Raw genomic sequence first — 17,438 nt, forward strand, 5'->3', positions numbered from 1 at the left:
AAATCGTGCCTATTTGTCACAACCAAAGAATTCTTCCCTTTACAAACTGCATCACTGCAGCGTCTCCTTTAACAGCAAGCTTCTCTAATGATTCAACCATGCACTCTTCTTTACACACACAAAAAGAAACCATGCCAAATTTTCAAGGCCACAACTCCTGCAAAAAATGAGGTCCAAAAAATGAAAACAGTAGGCAAGAGAAAGTGAAAATACAGAAGACAAGACCCAGAACTGAGGCCACTGACAGCATATTTGCCTTTGTTTTCTAATCCTGAGAATCTAAGAAAGCTGCAGCTGCAGCAGAGAAACTGGCCGGGTTTGATACTTTGGACATAAAGCATTCCTCCGAACACAAGTGTGTAGAGCTCTCTGACCCACTGAGTTTGGCTCACATCAGACGATTCTGGGGTGGCCATTGCTGTGAGTGCCTCTCTCAAGGAATCTGACCCGGTCCAAGGAATCCCAGAGCCCTAAGGATCAGGGCAGTTAGTGCCTCCTCTGGGTCTTCGGAGTAGCCAAGCCCTGTTCACAATTTCTAACCCCACTGACGGACAACCACAGTCAGTGAACTAGAAATGGCGAGTGCCTCCTGGGTTGCCTGAGACCAAAATCACTCAGGATGAATCCCCCAGCCCCAGACAAGCCCCCCAAACACTGTCTTCCCATCCAAATGGCAGCTGCCAATGAATCTCTTTGAGGCACACACAAGGGATACATCCATTGGCTCCATCCATTCCCTGTGGCTCACACATCTCACAGAGCCCAGTCTGGACATACTTTCTTCCACCCTGGGGGAAACTCAAGCATGTGGATGTGGTGTCAGACCCTGGGGCCTCTGACACCATTGCTTGGTCTTAAGAAGCTGCGATAAAACTAAATCATCTGACACTTCTTCTTCATCCTCTTTTTTCTTTCACAAACAGAACAGGCTCCAAATGTGACCTACTTTTTCTTTCTTTGTGATTATGCAAAACTCACAAAGCTTTTCCTTGAGTCTGACTAATATTTTCAGTGACATGCTTTTCATCTTTTGGAAAAGAGGAGTCCACATCAGCCTGCCAGAGCACATAAGTCCTGGTGAAATGACTGAAGAGGTCAGATGTGTTACAAGGACTTCACTGGGGGACCCATAAGAGACTTCACAGAGCAAAACGGGGGGAAAAAAAACAACAAAATCCAGATCCAGTTTCCTGAAAGGCATTAGTACTTTGTCTGCAAGTTTTCATCAGCAAGAATCAGGACGTTATTGATGAACCAAGTGACTCCAAAGTTCCTCACCACAGCCCATGTCCTATGACTGTGGACTCTGGGCCCCCTGGAGCCTTGCCACACTCCCCAGACCACTTAGGCACTTCCCAAGCTCTGCATTTTGCATTAAAAATGGGCCTCTCCCAACTTCTCAGGGGATCAGAATACAACAGGGTTTTAAAATATCAGGAGGAACAATTAAAAAAATAAAAGCCAAGCACCTCGCTTGGGTAGAAACCTGGTTCTATTAGTCAAAATTAAATTGATATTAATTTTTTTTGCCCTATTTTTAAACTCCGAGGCTGTGCACTTCTTAATGTCTGATCAGCTGTCCTTTTCTGATCTTGAATTTCTGAATTACAATGTCTAGTTGGAAAACATTTGCTTGGTGATTTTAGAAATGTCACCACTGGTCCAAAATCTGTCCCTAGGATTCTGATCCAAAGCTTCCCTTTTATCCTCAGTGAGGTGAAACAGAGCCTGATAAATGTTTACTGGACAAATTGCTCGAAATAGAAACAGATTCGCAGCCTGGGGATTCAACTGTATTTGCTTCCATCCAGGTTAGTTCAGCTTCATGCCTCATCCAGGCAGCCCGGTCAGCACTGACTCAAACACAAGCCACTCGAGTCTGAGGGGTCTGGAAAATCACTGTGTCAGGGAGGGACTCACCAGCCACATCTGCCCTCAGCAAATGTGAGGACCCAGATTTCAAACCCATTGAACATTGCATCCCGTGTAGATTTAATTCCATCTCCACTGCTGTGAAACAGTTCACATTCCTTCATTCTGAAAGCATTTACTCAGCACCTCTGGGGCAGTGCTATGCTCAGCCAATACAAAGATGAACACAACGGGCACTGTCCCCATCTTTAGAGAATTTGTGACAGCGAAGATCAGGATTGCAAGTGTTACAGGAGGGAAAGAAGAGAGCGCTATTGGTTCTCAGCCTCTCGCTCTCCCTACCGGTGGTGCTGTTAGTCAGTCGGTCACGTCTGACTTTTTGCGGTCCCGTGGACTGTAGCCCACCAGGCTCTTCTGTCCATGGAATTCTCCAGGCAAGAATAGTAGAATGGGGAGCCATTCCTTTCTCCAGAGGATCTTCCAGACCCAGGGATTGAACCTGGGACTCCTGAATTGCAGGTAGATTCTTTACTGTCTGAGCCACCAGGGAAGCCCTCCCTACCTGTGGGCCCCTGTGAAATGTCCAGCCTGCTACCCACCCCTGCTCAGCACCATCAGTAGTTCTCCATGCACCTGCTACATTTGGCAGGAAAGACTTGAGAGCAGCTCAGCAGTGTACCTGTAGACTTGGCATCAATTGACCCCCATCATTGCTTCAGCCCTGACCGTGCTTTCAGTTCTAACTGCCGAGCCTCATCTATCTCTTACTAGTTCTCATCATAGCATCTGGATATAGCACCTCCCTGCCTCTTGCCATGATGGCTGGAGTGTGTTGCAAGCTGCCTGCCAGCCCGTCCTTCACTGCATTCCACCAGCCTTTGGAGACCCTGGTGCAGCTGTTGCCTGAACCACGGCCAGCCATTACTAGATCCCTGTGATATGAAACCCTGCCCACCTCACCTAGTAGACAGAGACTAACTCCAGGACCTGGTTCCGTGCGGCTAGTACCAGCTACTCTCTTGCCTTTGGCTGAGCCAAGCCTTTTGGAGCAGTGAGAACTCAGATGGAAGCGCTGATCACACAGGTGAAAAGCAAGGCAGGTAAGGAAATCACTGTTCCAAAGGAGTGGATCTGGTTGCTCCCAGCGTTATTACTCTGCCTTCAAATATGTCACCAAAAAATATTTGGCAGGGGATTTCTCTACCCAAAATGGGACAAAGGGAAAAATGGCTGAATAACAGTTGGCATAAGGGACCTGGATAAATCCTCTCAAAAAGTTTGGGTTAGGAACAAGCCAGGGAACAAGATAGGAGCCATGACCTCAGGCTCAAAGGAGATCATGCATGGAAAAGCAAGTGCCCACAGGAGCACCCCGAGCCTGCAGGCAGGCTCTACACGGCGACACCGCCCGACTCCGCACCGACTGGTTGGCGGTGTGGCCCCAGGCATTTATTTCATCTCTTTGGGCCTCTGTCCTCATCATTAAAACTGAAGATGATAAGGCCACTTGAAACCTTAAAGTAGTCCTCCTCTGACTTCAAGCTGGTGGATGGACCTTTTATTAAAACGTAATCAAAATGGGTCAATATCTTAAAAAAGAATCACATGGGAGAGAAATGAATACAAGACAGCGAGTCATCTAGTTTTGAAAAATCAGCTGAGACAAAGAAAGGTTTGAACTGAGGAACAGGTACAGAGCAGCCAGACATGTTCTACTCAGTAACAGTTACAAGAGCCAGCAGACCCAAGAGGGTTCCATCATCAGATACATTTGAGAACTGCTGTCTACTGCATACTCTTCTTAGAGGCATCGTTCTTACTGAGGTCTCTGAGCAGTCCAGTACTGTGGACTTCAGTTTAAGGCTTAAACCAGAGCTGTTAAAGCTTAGTTGACCATGGAATTCTTTTTTATATTTATTTATTGGCATCATTCAGAGTGCATCCCACCACTGTCAAGTGATTTTTTTGGTTTCCCTGGTGGCTCAGATGGTAAAGAATCTGCCTATAATGCAGGAGACTCAGGTTTGATCCCTGGGTCGGGACGATCCCTTGGAGATGGGAATGGCAACCCACTCCAGTATTCTTGCCTGGAGAATCCCATGGACAGAGGAGCCTGGCGGGCTACAGTCCATAGAGTTACAAAGAGTCAGATATGACTGAAATGACTTAGCACGCAGGCATCATTCAGAAGTGGACATCCAAGTTTCAGGTTGTGGGATATAGTATTATAAAGGTGTTTTGTTGTTTTTTTTTTTTTTCCCTCTCTAAACATAAAGAAGCAAAATCCAACCAGGCATAATCTTAATTTACCATTTGGAAGCCTGAGCAACAGCTCACAGCTGGATACACATTCAAGGTCATAGCTGGCCTCAGCCTTCTCTTCCTTACTCACTGACCCTTGGGTCACTGCAAAGATACAGTCCAGCTGGGCGAGGCGGTGACCTCAGTCTTCACCAGCCATTTCTTATGGGGCCTCAGGACACACAGGATGCTGTCAGCAAACCAACCAACACAGAACTAAATCATGGTGATGTCTTCCTGCCTCGGGGACGCGCCTCTGCCTGCTCGGAGACTGCTCGGGGACAGTTAATTGCTTTTCAGCTCAGGCTACACAGCTTTCTCACATCCAGTATTCCCCAGGGTCATATTTTCTCAGGCTGCATTTTTCAGAGAATAGGGCAGTAGGAAGAGGAAAAAGGAGCGAGGGCGAGCAGTGGTGGGCAGGAAACTGCTTTTTATCTTCATTGTGACTTAAATTACCATCTTCCAAATCCTTCAGTTAAAACAAAAAAAAAGAAAAAACACCTCTTTTCTCAATTTTAGCTTTTGGGTGTAAGGTTGAAGTTTTAAGCTCCAAACAAGAGGGAAGTGTGGCCACTAATTCTATAGGAGGAATAACAAGCATCTTCCATGGAGGGTAGGAGGAGCTTCCTCTCCGGGTGCTGATATGACAGTGAACAGAAGTGTTGAAGGAGAGGACAGCAGGTGGGCCACCTGGAACTCTGGGACGTGTCTCCTTAACGCTTCTGTCTTCAGTACTCCAGAGTCATACCGTCTCCCTTTCACATTTTGCTTTTCAGTTGCTAAGTCGTGTCCGACTCTTTGCAGCCCCATAGACTGCAGCACACCAGGCTTCCCTACTCTTCAGTATCTCTCGGAATTTGCTCAGACTCAGGACCATTGAGTCGGTGATGCCATTCAACCATCTCATCCTCTGTCGCCTCCTTCTCCTCCTGCTCTCAATCTTTCCCAGCATCAAGATCTTTTTCCAAGCAGTCGGTTCTTTGCACTAGGTGGCCAAAGGAATGGAGCTTCAGCTTCAGTATCAGTCCTTCCAATGATTATTTAAGGTTGATTTCCTTTAGGATGGACTGGTTGGATCTCCTTGCTGTTCAAGGGACTCTCAAGAGTCTTCTCCAACACCATAGTTCAAAAGCATCAATTCTTTGGCATTCAGCCTTCTTTATGGTCCAACTCTCATATCCATACCTGACTACTGGAAAAACCATAGTTTGACTAGATGGACTTTTGTCTGCAAAGTGATGTCTCTGCTTTTTTTAATATGCTGTTTAGGTTTGTCATAGCTTTTCTTCCAAGGAGCAAGCGTCTTTTAATTTCATGTGAGGCTTCTACTATGACCCATTACACATTGATCTTTTGTTTTATTATCAGAGGGAGGCCTCTTTTCATTTATTTTCAAATACTTTGAAGATTTATTATGTCTTAGTTGGCCACTCTCAACCTGCAGTCACATGACCAGCCTCAATGCAGCTGGTTTTGTGTCCACCTGGGTTGCAGGCACTTCTTGAACTGATTTGTAGATTTTTTACAAAGGGAATTGGTCCATGTACAGTTGGTGAGTGGATGTCTCTCTAGGGCAAGCAGAGTTTGAGACTTCCTATTCTGCCATCTTTCTGATGTCACTTCCTCTCCATTGCTCAGTTTCCATGTTCCTAATTTCACATTATATCTAAGAGCACACATGTCATTAAGATTCATATGACTTACTTGCCAGAGTAGTTCTTTCCCTCTAAGTTATTTCCCTCTAGTGTGGCTTGTGAATGTCACTCTCTCTTTGTAGAGGTGGTTATTGTTAAGAATCACGAGGTTCTTTATTTTTTTTGTCTGCCCTAAATAGCTGATAAGGGCAGAACTCCATACCTGCAGTGAATGATGGACTGCATCCTGGGGACTGGCCAGGAAGACTAGGAATTGCTTTCCTTAGGAAGCAGTTCAGGTTGACAGTCTAATACCAGAGAGTCAGTGGGGACTGTAACCCTTGTCATGAGGTGCTCTGTGGGCAGGAGCTGATGCTGTTAAGTTTCCTCCTGGTACTAAGAAGTACTGAGGCCTATTCTCAGAGCCTCTCAGCTTCCCAGAACACAGATAATGACATCTCAGTCACTGCCTTCACAAACCAGTAACTCTTATTCAAACAAAAAAGACGTTTCTGATTTCTCATAACTCCCTAAGTGCTTAAAAAAATCACATTCTTAATTACCCGCTCTACTGAGCCCCACCTTGATTTCACGTCAAATTATTCCCAGTTTGCTCATTGCTGTGGGGAAGTGTGTGGCACAGGGGTGGGGGCAGGAGAGGAGGCTAAAAAATGCCTATAAATGTCAGGCCAAGTTTAAACACTCCAAGTGGGAAAGACACTAGAGATAGCAGACTGGATTATCTCTCACATTCAGCCCTCCATTTACAGTCACCTCCCTCCCCAATCCTGATTTATTTAATGCTTCCATCTAATGAGCTTTGATTTGTGGCCAACAATTGCACTCAGCCAGCTGTACTCAAAACAACCAGGACACATGGCTTCTATCAAAGTTGTTGTGCGACTGTGAACTGGTTCAAACGTGGAGTAGTCACCTTAAAGGGAGGGAAAGGCCAATGCTGGCACAGACATGCTGGTAAATTTGGAAGGTAAGTCAGGTGTTAGAGGGAGTCACTGAGCAGAAAGGCAGATACCATGAAGGTACTGAAGTTGTGACTCAAGCTTGGGCAGCTGAACAGGTGGCATTTGGCCAAGGCTTGTCCTCTCCATTGATCACCACTGTGGTTGCAGTCAGACCAACATCATAGAGAGCTGGGTCTTGAAGACTACTGGAGGTTGCCTCACTGGGTCAGCCCCCTCGCCCTCAAAGAAGCACCTGGCTGTGAAACTCTTACAGAAAGAATTAGTCTTGGTCAAACACATGTGGGTGAGGATGTGGAGAAACCAGAACCCTCATACATTGCTGAGGGGCAGGTAAGGTGGTGCAGCTTCTGTAGAAAAGTATGGCAATTTCTTGAGACTATAACAGAGAATTACCATTTGTATTTTGAGGTATATACCCCCAAAGAACTGAAAATGGGCATTACATAGAACTTGTACATGGATGTTCATGGCAGCACTGTTTACAATAGCCAGCAGGTAGAAACAGCTCAGATGTCCATCAACTGAAGAACGAATAAACAAAATGTGGTATGTCCATACAGTGGAATATTATTCAACAATTAAAAGGAACGATACATGTTACAACATGGATAAACCTTGAATACATTATGCTAAGTGAAAGAAGGTGGTTACCAAAGACCATGTATTGTATAGTATGATTTCATTGATATGAAGTATCCAAAGAGACAAATCCACGGATACAAAGAGCAGATTAGTGGTTGCCAGGAGTTAGGGAGCGACTGCTTAATGGGAGTGAGGTTTCCTTTTGGGATAATGAAAAAGCTCTGGAACTGGACAGCAGTGATGACTACACAACTCTGTGAATGGACTTATGTCAGTTTAAAATGGTTAAGCACTTTTATGCTCTGTGTATTTTACCACATGCACACATAAAAGAATTACTCTTGGCCAATTATGCGCCTGCCCTACCCTTAGCTTTTGTTCTGTGCTTGCTGGTGCTCACCTCTGATTTTGCCCTTGGCCAATGCTTCTTGGACTCCCTGTGAATCTTAGTCTGGATATTGTGCCAGTGATTTCCTACTGTCGGATCCTCAGTATGGCCCCAGCCTCCACTTGCTCACATGGGGCCTTCAGCTCCTGTCTCACCCCAATATACAGCTAAGAGAATGTGGTTACCACTTCAATCTGCTAAATAGTACTGCTGCTAAGTCAGTCTGGTGGTTACACAAAAATAAAAGTAGAGTCTATTCTATTATTCTGTTCAAAACTTAAAAAATTAAAAACCCTCAAGCCCCATGACAGATATCCAGAAGCTCTGTCTGAATGTTAATTGGCTACGGAGCCTCAACATTAACAGCTCACAAAGTCTCAGTTATCTTTTGGTGTCACAAAAATTTTTGAATGAGTTAACTTCTTTCGACCACCTCCAGAAAGGAAGAAACTGCCTATTAAGTCAGTGGGCATGAATTGGTAGACTCTTAATATTCAAGTGAACTGTCTCCTGTAACATTTAACCAACTGACATGAGATGCAGGCAGCGAACACATGGAATCCCATTATATCCTTGTTTACAATCCAGATGTCCAGACACCCAGAGATTCTGGCTCAGGAAATCTCCATAAGGTCTCTTTGGCTCTTATACCTGAACCTTTAACGTCTGCTTCAAGCTTTTTTCTCACAGTAAATATCAACTTGGCCACAAACTTACCCTCCATCTTTCCCAGAGCTATAGACCCCAATGTCCCCTTGCAGCTCCAAACCCTCCCTAGGTAGAGGTCAGATGGGAGAAGGTACCAGGCATAGTCCTGAGCCCTAAGCTCTTTCCTTTTCCTCTCTGAGACCTCTTGTGCAAACTTCAGCATCACATTTCCAATCTTCAGGACATCTCTAATGGGATGCTCTGACAAATCTGGCCTTAGACATGCCTCCCTCTTTTCCCCACAAGCATACCAACATTCTAATTATTCAAATTCTGGGTGTTGTCTTTACTTTCTCCTTCTCTTTTATTTCCCCACATCTATTTCTTTCCTTTAGAACGTTTCTCAGACTCTTTTTTTCTGGACTCTCACTGCTACCACCCATTTGGGAGAATCTGACTTCCTTCTCCCCACCCTGCAGTCAGTCATCGGGCTAATAACCAGAGTGCTAGCATACTGCTGCTCTTGTCATTTTTCCGTTTTGGTGGCTTTTCCTTGTGGTCACTTTCCCATGTTATCTTTATAAATTAAGAATCTACAACATCACATTTGAATTTTCCATCCTGGCATTCAAGACTCCTGACAAGTTGGCCCCATCTTATCACCTGACAGCTCCTACACAGCACCACCCTGTCACCCCACCCTACTGCTGCTCACACCACCAACAGAGTCAACACATTCCCAGCCCAGAGCTTCTGCTCCACCGCTGGCTTCTGAAATGCCCTTCCTCCCTCCTCTGCTGTGCCATTTATTCAACAAATGTTAATGCAGCCACTGTGCACTGGAGACAAAGTGCTTAGGACACCTAGGTGGACAAAGGAGTGATCTCTTGAGATCCCTTGGGACATTCACATTCAGTTGCTCTATCCATATCTTCCCCACCCTATGCTTTGATATCTAGTTCCCCTTTCTTCCAAATGTCTTCCTGATAACCCTAGGCATGTCCCATTTTTTCCCTATTTTTACTGTTCATACTACTTGTTGCTGATATCCTATGACTCAGTTCACCAGTGTATATTGTCTTATATTGCTCTCTGATTATTCCTCTAAGCCTGTTTCATGGAAACTGCTGAAGTTGGTTTACACCTTTAACTGTGTTTGGTTCACCTAGCATGCTGCTTGCACATTTCCTAAGAATCACTTCCAGTGCATGATGGATGCTCAGTAAACATATGCTTTAATGCAACTGTGCCTGAGTTCAACATAAAAGCCACCACTTCAGTGGCACTTCATCCATTAAGGGCAACCCTCCTCTACCTCAGCTCTGCTTTCTTAAGGAGATTAAATATTGGCCAAGAAACACCCTGCCCGCTCTTCCCTCATGCTTCACCTAGAGCAAGACGCCCTCAAGTCTCTCCTGGCAGAAGCCTGAAAATGCAGGAGCTTCCCAAGTGACTCAGTGGTAGAGAATCAGCCTGCCAATCCAGGAGACCTGAGTCTGATCCCTGGGTTGGGAAGATCCCCTGGAGAAGGGAATGGCAACCTACTCCAGTATTCTTGCCAAGGGAACTGAGCAACTAAACAACAATAAGATTGGACAAGGCTGTAAACTATATCTCCTCTTGGAAATTCAGGATGCATTTACTTATCTTTGATCATGTTTTTTGTTTTTAGGCATCGGAACGAATAACAAAGACATGGCCCCTGCTGTCACCCAACTTAACCAATTAATACTTCTGAGAAGCCCTTCAGTAAAGAGATTTTGGGTTTGTTCATTTGGATTTTCCCAAACCTTATTCACTAGAAGCACCTACAACATCGTATGGACCATACACTGGGGCTTCAGGTGAGAGGGCTAGCCAATCAGGCTAAAACAAAGTCTGGGGTGAAAAAACAAAGAACTGATTTTTTTTAAATTTCATATTAGGAAGCTTTGCTCCCCTGGAAGCCTCACTCCCCTGAAAGCCTCCTCAAAGAGCCTGGTGAGTGTGCACCAACAGCTGTTCAAACGCATCCTTGTTAAAAGGCAGTGTGGTTATTAGTAGGGTAGTCCCAGCTCACTCAGCAGCTAGTCACGCTGTTCCCTCCCAGGCGCCCAGAAATAACAATGGGGATGACAGAGTAAGAAGGTGGGGGAGTGGGTGGGCACAGACAAAGGGAGGTGGGAGCTGGTAACTAGAAGTTCTGACTGTGGGGGCTTGAGGATGGTGGGTTATAAGCCTTGCTAAACGGGGTTAGAACTGGGGCTAAGCAAATGGCTCAGAGAGGGTGAGAACCTACTGGAAACGGAGGAGGAGGAGTGGGGAAGACAGTCAGGCAGGACCAGGAACAGACTGTAATGAGAGAACCCATGGGGAGCGAGGGGAGGTGGAGGCTGCTTGGGAAGAGCAGAGTTCTTGCTCTGACAGTTTATTACTCTCGCAGTTTTATAAAGATTTCTTTCTTTCTTTCTTTTTGACGTGGGTCATTTTATTTTTTGTCTTTACTGAATTTGTTACAATATTGCTTCTGTTTTATCTTTTTGGGTTTTTGGCCCCAAGGCACATGGGATCTTAGCTTCCTGACCAGGGATTGAATCTGCACCCTTGGAAGGTGAAGTCTTAACCACTGGACCACAAGGGAAGTCCATCGAGCATTTTGTTTTTAAGGTAGAGACCATACACTTTCCATATGTTAGGAGGAAATGGGTAAATTCTGAAATGGACACATTTATCTACCTGGAATACCCTCTCTGCCCTTCTGCTGTAGGAGAGAGAAGATAGACAAAAGGATGGAAGGGAAGGAGGGAGGGAGGGAAGGAGAGAAGGAAGAAGGCAGGCAGGGAGGAAAACTTTTCCAAAAATCACATTTTTGGAAGACTCAAAATTAGAGGATTTCCCAATTGAAGATGACACATGACCATGGGATTGTATCAGGCAGACCTGTCCAGGGCCCATGTATAAGAAGGCATAGCCTCCCAGCAGCCATCACCTTCTCGTCATGTCCCCTGTCCCCAGCCCAGGCCACCCTTAGGCAAGTCACACCTCCAGACCAGAGCCGGATCCCCAGCTCCACCATCCCCCACCTCTACCGTCTGAGCTCCGGGGCTAGACAGGTTGCCCTACCCTGCCTCCACCTCCCCCGGAAGCACCCCAGGTCTTGCTCTCTCCAGTGTGGCCCACGCGGTTGAAGGCAGGTTGCCTTCCAAGGTGCTTTGAATCATTCACTGACTGAATGAGATTTGCCGAGCCCGCTAAGTGTCAGGCTCAGAGAAGATAATGAAATACAAGTACCTTAAGCTTCAGGCCCTCAAGAAGTTTAGACTCCACTGTGGGTGAGAACAGGAGGGGGCACCTCCCAGGTGAGGCGCCTGCGAACCCAAGGGGGGCTTGTGGATAGAGCTGCCAACAGATAGGCCAACATGACTCACCAAACAGATGAGCCCCCAGACTGGGCAGTGACCGCTGCAAGCAGAAGGGACCTGACATGTGGGATGAATTAGGGAGACAGGCAGGAGCTGGAATGAACAACACAATAAAAACAAGAGTTAATTCACCCTCAGAAGCCAGAACACTTCATAGGGCATGAGGTTGGGCTGATGGGCCCTGGCTGACCCCTTCTCCTGATGTAAGGCTCCCAGAAAAACCACAGGCCTGCATGACCGGCGGGTCCTCGGGTGGGGGGTGGAGAGGAAATTCGAGACAGAGTCAGGACTGATCTCGTGCACATTCAGGACATGGAATCTCTGATGCTTTGGTTGAACCGCCAGTATTATCACCGTTGACCGTTCTATTTCATGTTGAGACTTTTTCCTAAGAAGGTGCTGAGTGTCACGTCAGCCAATAGGCCGTCCTAGCCCCTGGGAACTGCCATTAACATAGTCTTAATACACTGGAACCTGCTGACCCCTGTCACCCCTGATTTGACATAAAAGTCTAAAAGGCATACAGGGCTGCGTTTATTTTGTTTTTTCATATTTGCTTAATTAACTGGGTTACTCATCACACTGAGGATTCTTCCAACTCCTCCCCCCCGAGGGACACTGTGTTTTTTTTCTCTTGGCCACCCAGCTCCATGGACTTGTACGGACACCCCACTCCCATCCATGTCATGTGTAAGGTCACCACAGGGACAGCCAGGACCCAAGCCCGCGAGCAGGTGTGGAGCATGGCCCTCTCACTGCGGACTTGGCGTCTGGGAATCGTTTAAAGGAGCTCCCTGCAGGGGGCAGCACTGAGCGGTCAGGAGCAGCAGTGTCCAGGCAGAGCCACGGGGGCCGAGTCAGCCCGGCGTCCACACACAGACCAGCCCTGTGAGCCGCCTGGCTGTCATCCCAAAGTCCACCTGGATTCCTCTCCCGTTCTGATCTTTAGGCCTTGTTGGCTCCGTGAGCTGCCCAACATCCTTTCAATAAATACTTTTCCTGCTTCAAGCATCCGGAGGAAATCCGTTCCTCCACCAAGCACTAGGACGTCCCACCACTGACCTGGCGGCAGCCCCTTGGCATGCCCGGGAGCCCACGTGGGCCAATGGCACGGCCGGTCAGCGCTGACATGAGGTCTTCTCCAGCTCCTCTCCCCCTTCCTTTTATCTAATTGCCCAGCAAATAGTAAGGGGATATGATAATGAGTAAACGAAATGGCTATTGCCTTCAGGGAGATGACAGCCTTTCTGTAGCTGGACTTTAGAAAAACTCTGAAAGTTTCTCAACCCCCATCTTGACCTCGAGCCTCATTCCCAAAGGTCTCTGATGTCAACGGTAAGCACGTGACCTTGAGCTCCGCACAGGCACATGCAGACACACGCCAGGTCCCAGAGGCACCCTGCCGACTCCCCCTGCAGTGCTTCACCTGAGCTCATCTTTTACTGCCGACCTTGCCTTTCCCCATCAGAACTAACCTATTCCTGTCCCCTTCCCGTACAGCCCTGGGGCCATCTGAAGGTCTAAATTACAGACATTAACACCTTAGTGACCTGCAATTTAATAGTCATATTAAGAAATCTGAAGTCAACAGTCTTCTGTACCTAATCTGTAGACCTCAAAATTTGGACCCTGTTTGTCAGAACTGGAATCAATGTGGGCAGCTGTTTACACCACGTCCAGCTCTTCAGAGCAGTGAGCAAATGACCTTGTAGTCCAGCCTGCTATGCCCAACCTTCCCCCTCCTCTCACTGCACAGCCAGCCAGGCTATCTTCACCAGCTGCTAAAATCTGCCACTCATAAGCTGTTATTCCGTCTCACAGAGAGACTGGCAAATTGTTCCTGGAAACAGGGGGCGGGGGCATGGTTTCCCTTCCACTGAGTCTATTATTCACATTAGGTTTGGTCCTTTTTAAGAATGTTTACTTTGAGAGAACAAAGCCTGTTAACTTTGGTTGTCCATTTTCACCTACAAAAAAATACAACACACCACCTAAAGATTAAGGAAAATAAAAGAAAGCCATATAGATGGCTAAAGTCTACTGATGCATGAACTAGGAGCCTCCGGGATCATACGTTGTTGTTGTTCAGTTGCTGTCGTTTCCGACCCCATGGACTGCAGCACGCCAGGCTACCCTGTCCTTCACCCTCTCCCAGAGTTTGCTCAAACTCATGTCCACTGAGTCGGTGATGCCATCCAACCATCTCATCCTCTGTCACCCCTTCTCCTCCTGCCCCCAATCTTTCCCAGCATCAGGGACTTTTCCCAGGAGTCGGCTCTTCGCATCAAGTGGCCAAAGTATTGGAGCATAATGTGCTCAAAAGAGGGGAGGAGGAGGCAGAATATAGCTGTCTGATCAGCTTTTTGCAGGTGATATTTGGACAAAATAGGGTATTCTACGTGTACTACCTTCAAATTCTGCTAGGACCACTTCCTCCAAAACGCTGGGGCAAACAGCCACCGCAGACTTCCAAGCCCAAAGAAACTTCTTCCATGTTTCCATTTTTACCACCATCCATTCTTCCCATGTTATAATTTGCTCTTGTCTACAACAAAAAAACCATCTAGAAATGGTAGTGGAAGCCAAGGCAGTTCAGACCCCCAAACAAATGAGGAGCTGCTTGTCATTGATGGTGAACTAGACCACAAGTTCTGAACGTCTGTGGTTTGTCCATAGGGTGGACCCTGAGAAACCTCCAAAGGGCGGTCATCAGCCGGCCACGGGGACTGCTAGCCTGTCATTGACTGTGCCGCCTGTAATTTACAAGCAGGACACTCCACATCACACAGCACCAGCATCCTTCTCTGTGCTTTTTATAACACAAATGCTGAGTTTTCGCTGAACCAGCCCTTACTCGTCCAAGCCTCAGTTAGTCTGTTGTATAACATATGTAGATTGGTATTTTTATTGACTTCTGAAATACACCAAATGTTGTCCAAGGAGGAGTTTGGTGTCATTTCACAGAAATGCTTAAGTCCTCCATTACAAGCACTGGAAAAGGACTTTCGTGGTCGTGTAATTTAATCTACTCATCTGTCCGATGCTTCAGAAATGAGGCTAGGAGAGTTGAGTATTTGCAGATCACTCTAAGAAGACTCATAATCAGAATCCTGTTTCTCTGATTTCTGAACCAGAGGTCTTTTCACTTGGAGAGACCAAAATATAACATTTAATCTTTTAAAGGCATGCTTTATTGGCCATGGCAAAAGAAAATGGAAAAAAGTTACTTAAAACACAGAAAGAAGCTAGAAGCCAGATGATAACCAATTAAGTTAATATACCTTCTAAATTAAGCCCTCTACACAGAAACCAAACTGTGGAATTTGCATTCCTCTGCTCATCTACTAAAAGAATTCCTAATGCGCTGTGGAGTGACCCAAAGGTGAAGAAAGAGAGGAAAAAGGCAACAAAGAGCCTTGAAAGTCCAGCCTCGGACCCCTATGCCCAGGGCACAGAGAAAATGCCCGTCGACTTGCCTCTCCTTCAGTGACCCAAGGCTACAGCGGGCATTGGGCCTCCTCACCCCTGTGGTCCACAGCAGGATGGGGTGGGATTCATAGCAGGACTCAGGTCCCTAACAGCTGTCTCCTTCTGAAGAAAGATCATAGAGATCGATGAGGGACTGGTTTCCAAGGGCTGCCAGCAGAAGCTGAAAGGCACTACATTAAGCCCAACATCATTATTATTAAACCTACAATTTAAAACCAATTATGCTTCGCAGAAGACTGCAGCCTCCATTTAAACCACTCCTGGAGGAAAATAAAAAGCCCGTTATACAGAGTTCAAGGCAAGCTATAGAAGCGCTTATGTCACACGAAGCTGGGACTTGGGCACAAATTAATAATTGTAACCCTGGGGTTCCCACTCAGATGGAAGCAGGACAATGGAAAGCAAATGCTAAGGAATAAAAACGAGATGCAAACATCCTCTTTTCTAATGAAAAACAGCTAGATGTCTTTGCAATTTCAAGATAAATTTGCCTATTTGCCTGAGTGGGGAAAAGTCTGACATAAAAGTCAGAGATCCTAAGCTGGTAGCCAGGCCCTCCCAATGGTGTTGGCTGGTTAAAAAAACAATAAAAACAAACACCCAAGGCAGGGTGTGGGGGATCATTTGCTAAACATCTAGGAATCAGGGTTTTCCATGCAAAAATTCTGAATTTGAAGCTTCGCTTGATGAACCAGGTTATCCAGGAACACTGTGGCAATGACTATCTAGAGCCAAGGCTTGGCTGTTGTCAACTTGAGATGGATGGATGGATCAGCACATGCCCTCTTGTTCACCCCAGTCTCCACCACTCCCTATTGCCTCCCAAGAGAGACCCTGTATCTGTTGCCTCTTATCATCTTTTAAAGGGTGACAAAGAAAGTGAAATCTCCCTTACAATGGCATCTTTATCAAAAATGTTCTTGTACTAGTCTCACTTCATTTATTTATAGTCTCCATATGACATATCTTAGACATTTGATTGCTTGATTCCTGACCCAAATCTTCTTTAGGAAATAAATATCCTGCAGTTGCTGAAAGTGAGTCATAAAGGAAGTCGATTTCAATTTGAATAATATTTACCAAGTGCCTGCTGGGTTCAGGAGACTGCACTGGGCCCTGGGGGAGGGATTCAAAGAGAATTAGGGCCCATCATTTCACTGTGGGCATTCCGGCTCAAAAACCCTGGAGATGATGTCATAAGAAAGGTATAAACCACTGTGGGGTTCAGAGGCAGCAGAAACCACATCTGGCTGGGACATTAGGAAAAGCTACATGGAAGAAATAGCACTTGGAATGGGCTTTGACGAAGGGATGGCGTTTTGACAAGTGAACAAGGAAAGCAAGAGAGAGCTGCTTAAGAGAGAACAAGGTGAGCATTTGCAAAGGCAGAGAAACACCCGCATATACCCAGAACAAGGAAGAACACTCCCCCAACAATGTATAAACTTGGAAATAGAGGGGTTGGGCTGTTGAACTTCTGGGTTCTGTTCCCACCTCCTCCCCCAGCCCAGCTCCTGCAGAGGCGGCATCTTAACTCCCTGATGACAATTGAGTGAAGCAGAGGGGCAACCCTCACAGAAGTCTTCTGTAATGAGAACACCCAAACCACACCCCAGGGTGCTGATGCCATGGAGTGGGGTTAGGGCTCAAGGTCACCAATCAGCAGCTCCAGCTGCTCCTGGACTCTAATATAATGCAGCTGGGACACCAGTCCTGCCAAGGGCCTGCCCCATATGTAGCATGGTCCTCATCAAAAGGAAAACTGACAAACAGGGAATTAACAAACATGAATTTAGCATCATCCTTCCATCAAGCTGCTGATGTAAAAAGTCTTGGAATTGAGTCTTGACTTCCCATCCTATCCCAGCTATGCTCAGAACCCAAAATCTCTACCTTGAAAACACACAGAGTCCAAAGTCTTCTCATTATCTGTACTGATGTCACTTCAGTCCAAGTACCCAAGCCCTAGTCCCCTGCAAGAGTGTCCCACAGGTCTCCTTACTTATGACCTAACCCCACACACTCCATCCTCTGTGCTGGAAGAAAGGCAGTTTGATCATGTCACTCTTCTATGCAACACACTGAACAGCATCCAATCATACTCAGAATAAAATAGAAGTCCTCACAGTGGCTTTCA

General features: G+C 46.3%; 1 protein-coding gene across 1 annotated transcript in view; it reads right to left on the reverse strand.

Moving 5' to 3' along the window:
* LOC122683652 overlaps positions 1 to 17,438 on the reverse strand; it is a 143,784-nt gene that overhangs the window by 31,006 nt on the left and 95,340 nt on the right. Inside the window, exon 3 of the mRNA XM_043887439.1 lies at positions 11,819 to 11,905. Coding sequence (XP_043743374.1) covers positions 11,819 to 11,905 — 87 coding nt within the window. The remainder of the gene's footprint in view (positions 1 to 11,818; positions 11,906 to 17,438) is intronic.

This window comes from Cervus elaphus, chromosome 25 (genome assembly GCF_910594005.1).
Source record: "Cervus elaphus chromosome 25, mCerEla1.1, whole genome shotgun sequence".
In the NCBI taxonomy this organism is placed as follows: domain Eukaryota; kingdom Metazoa; phylum Chordata; class Mammalia; order Artiodactyla; family Cervidae; genus Cervus; species Cervus elaphus.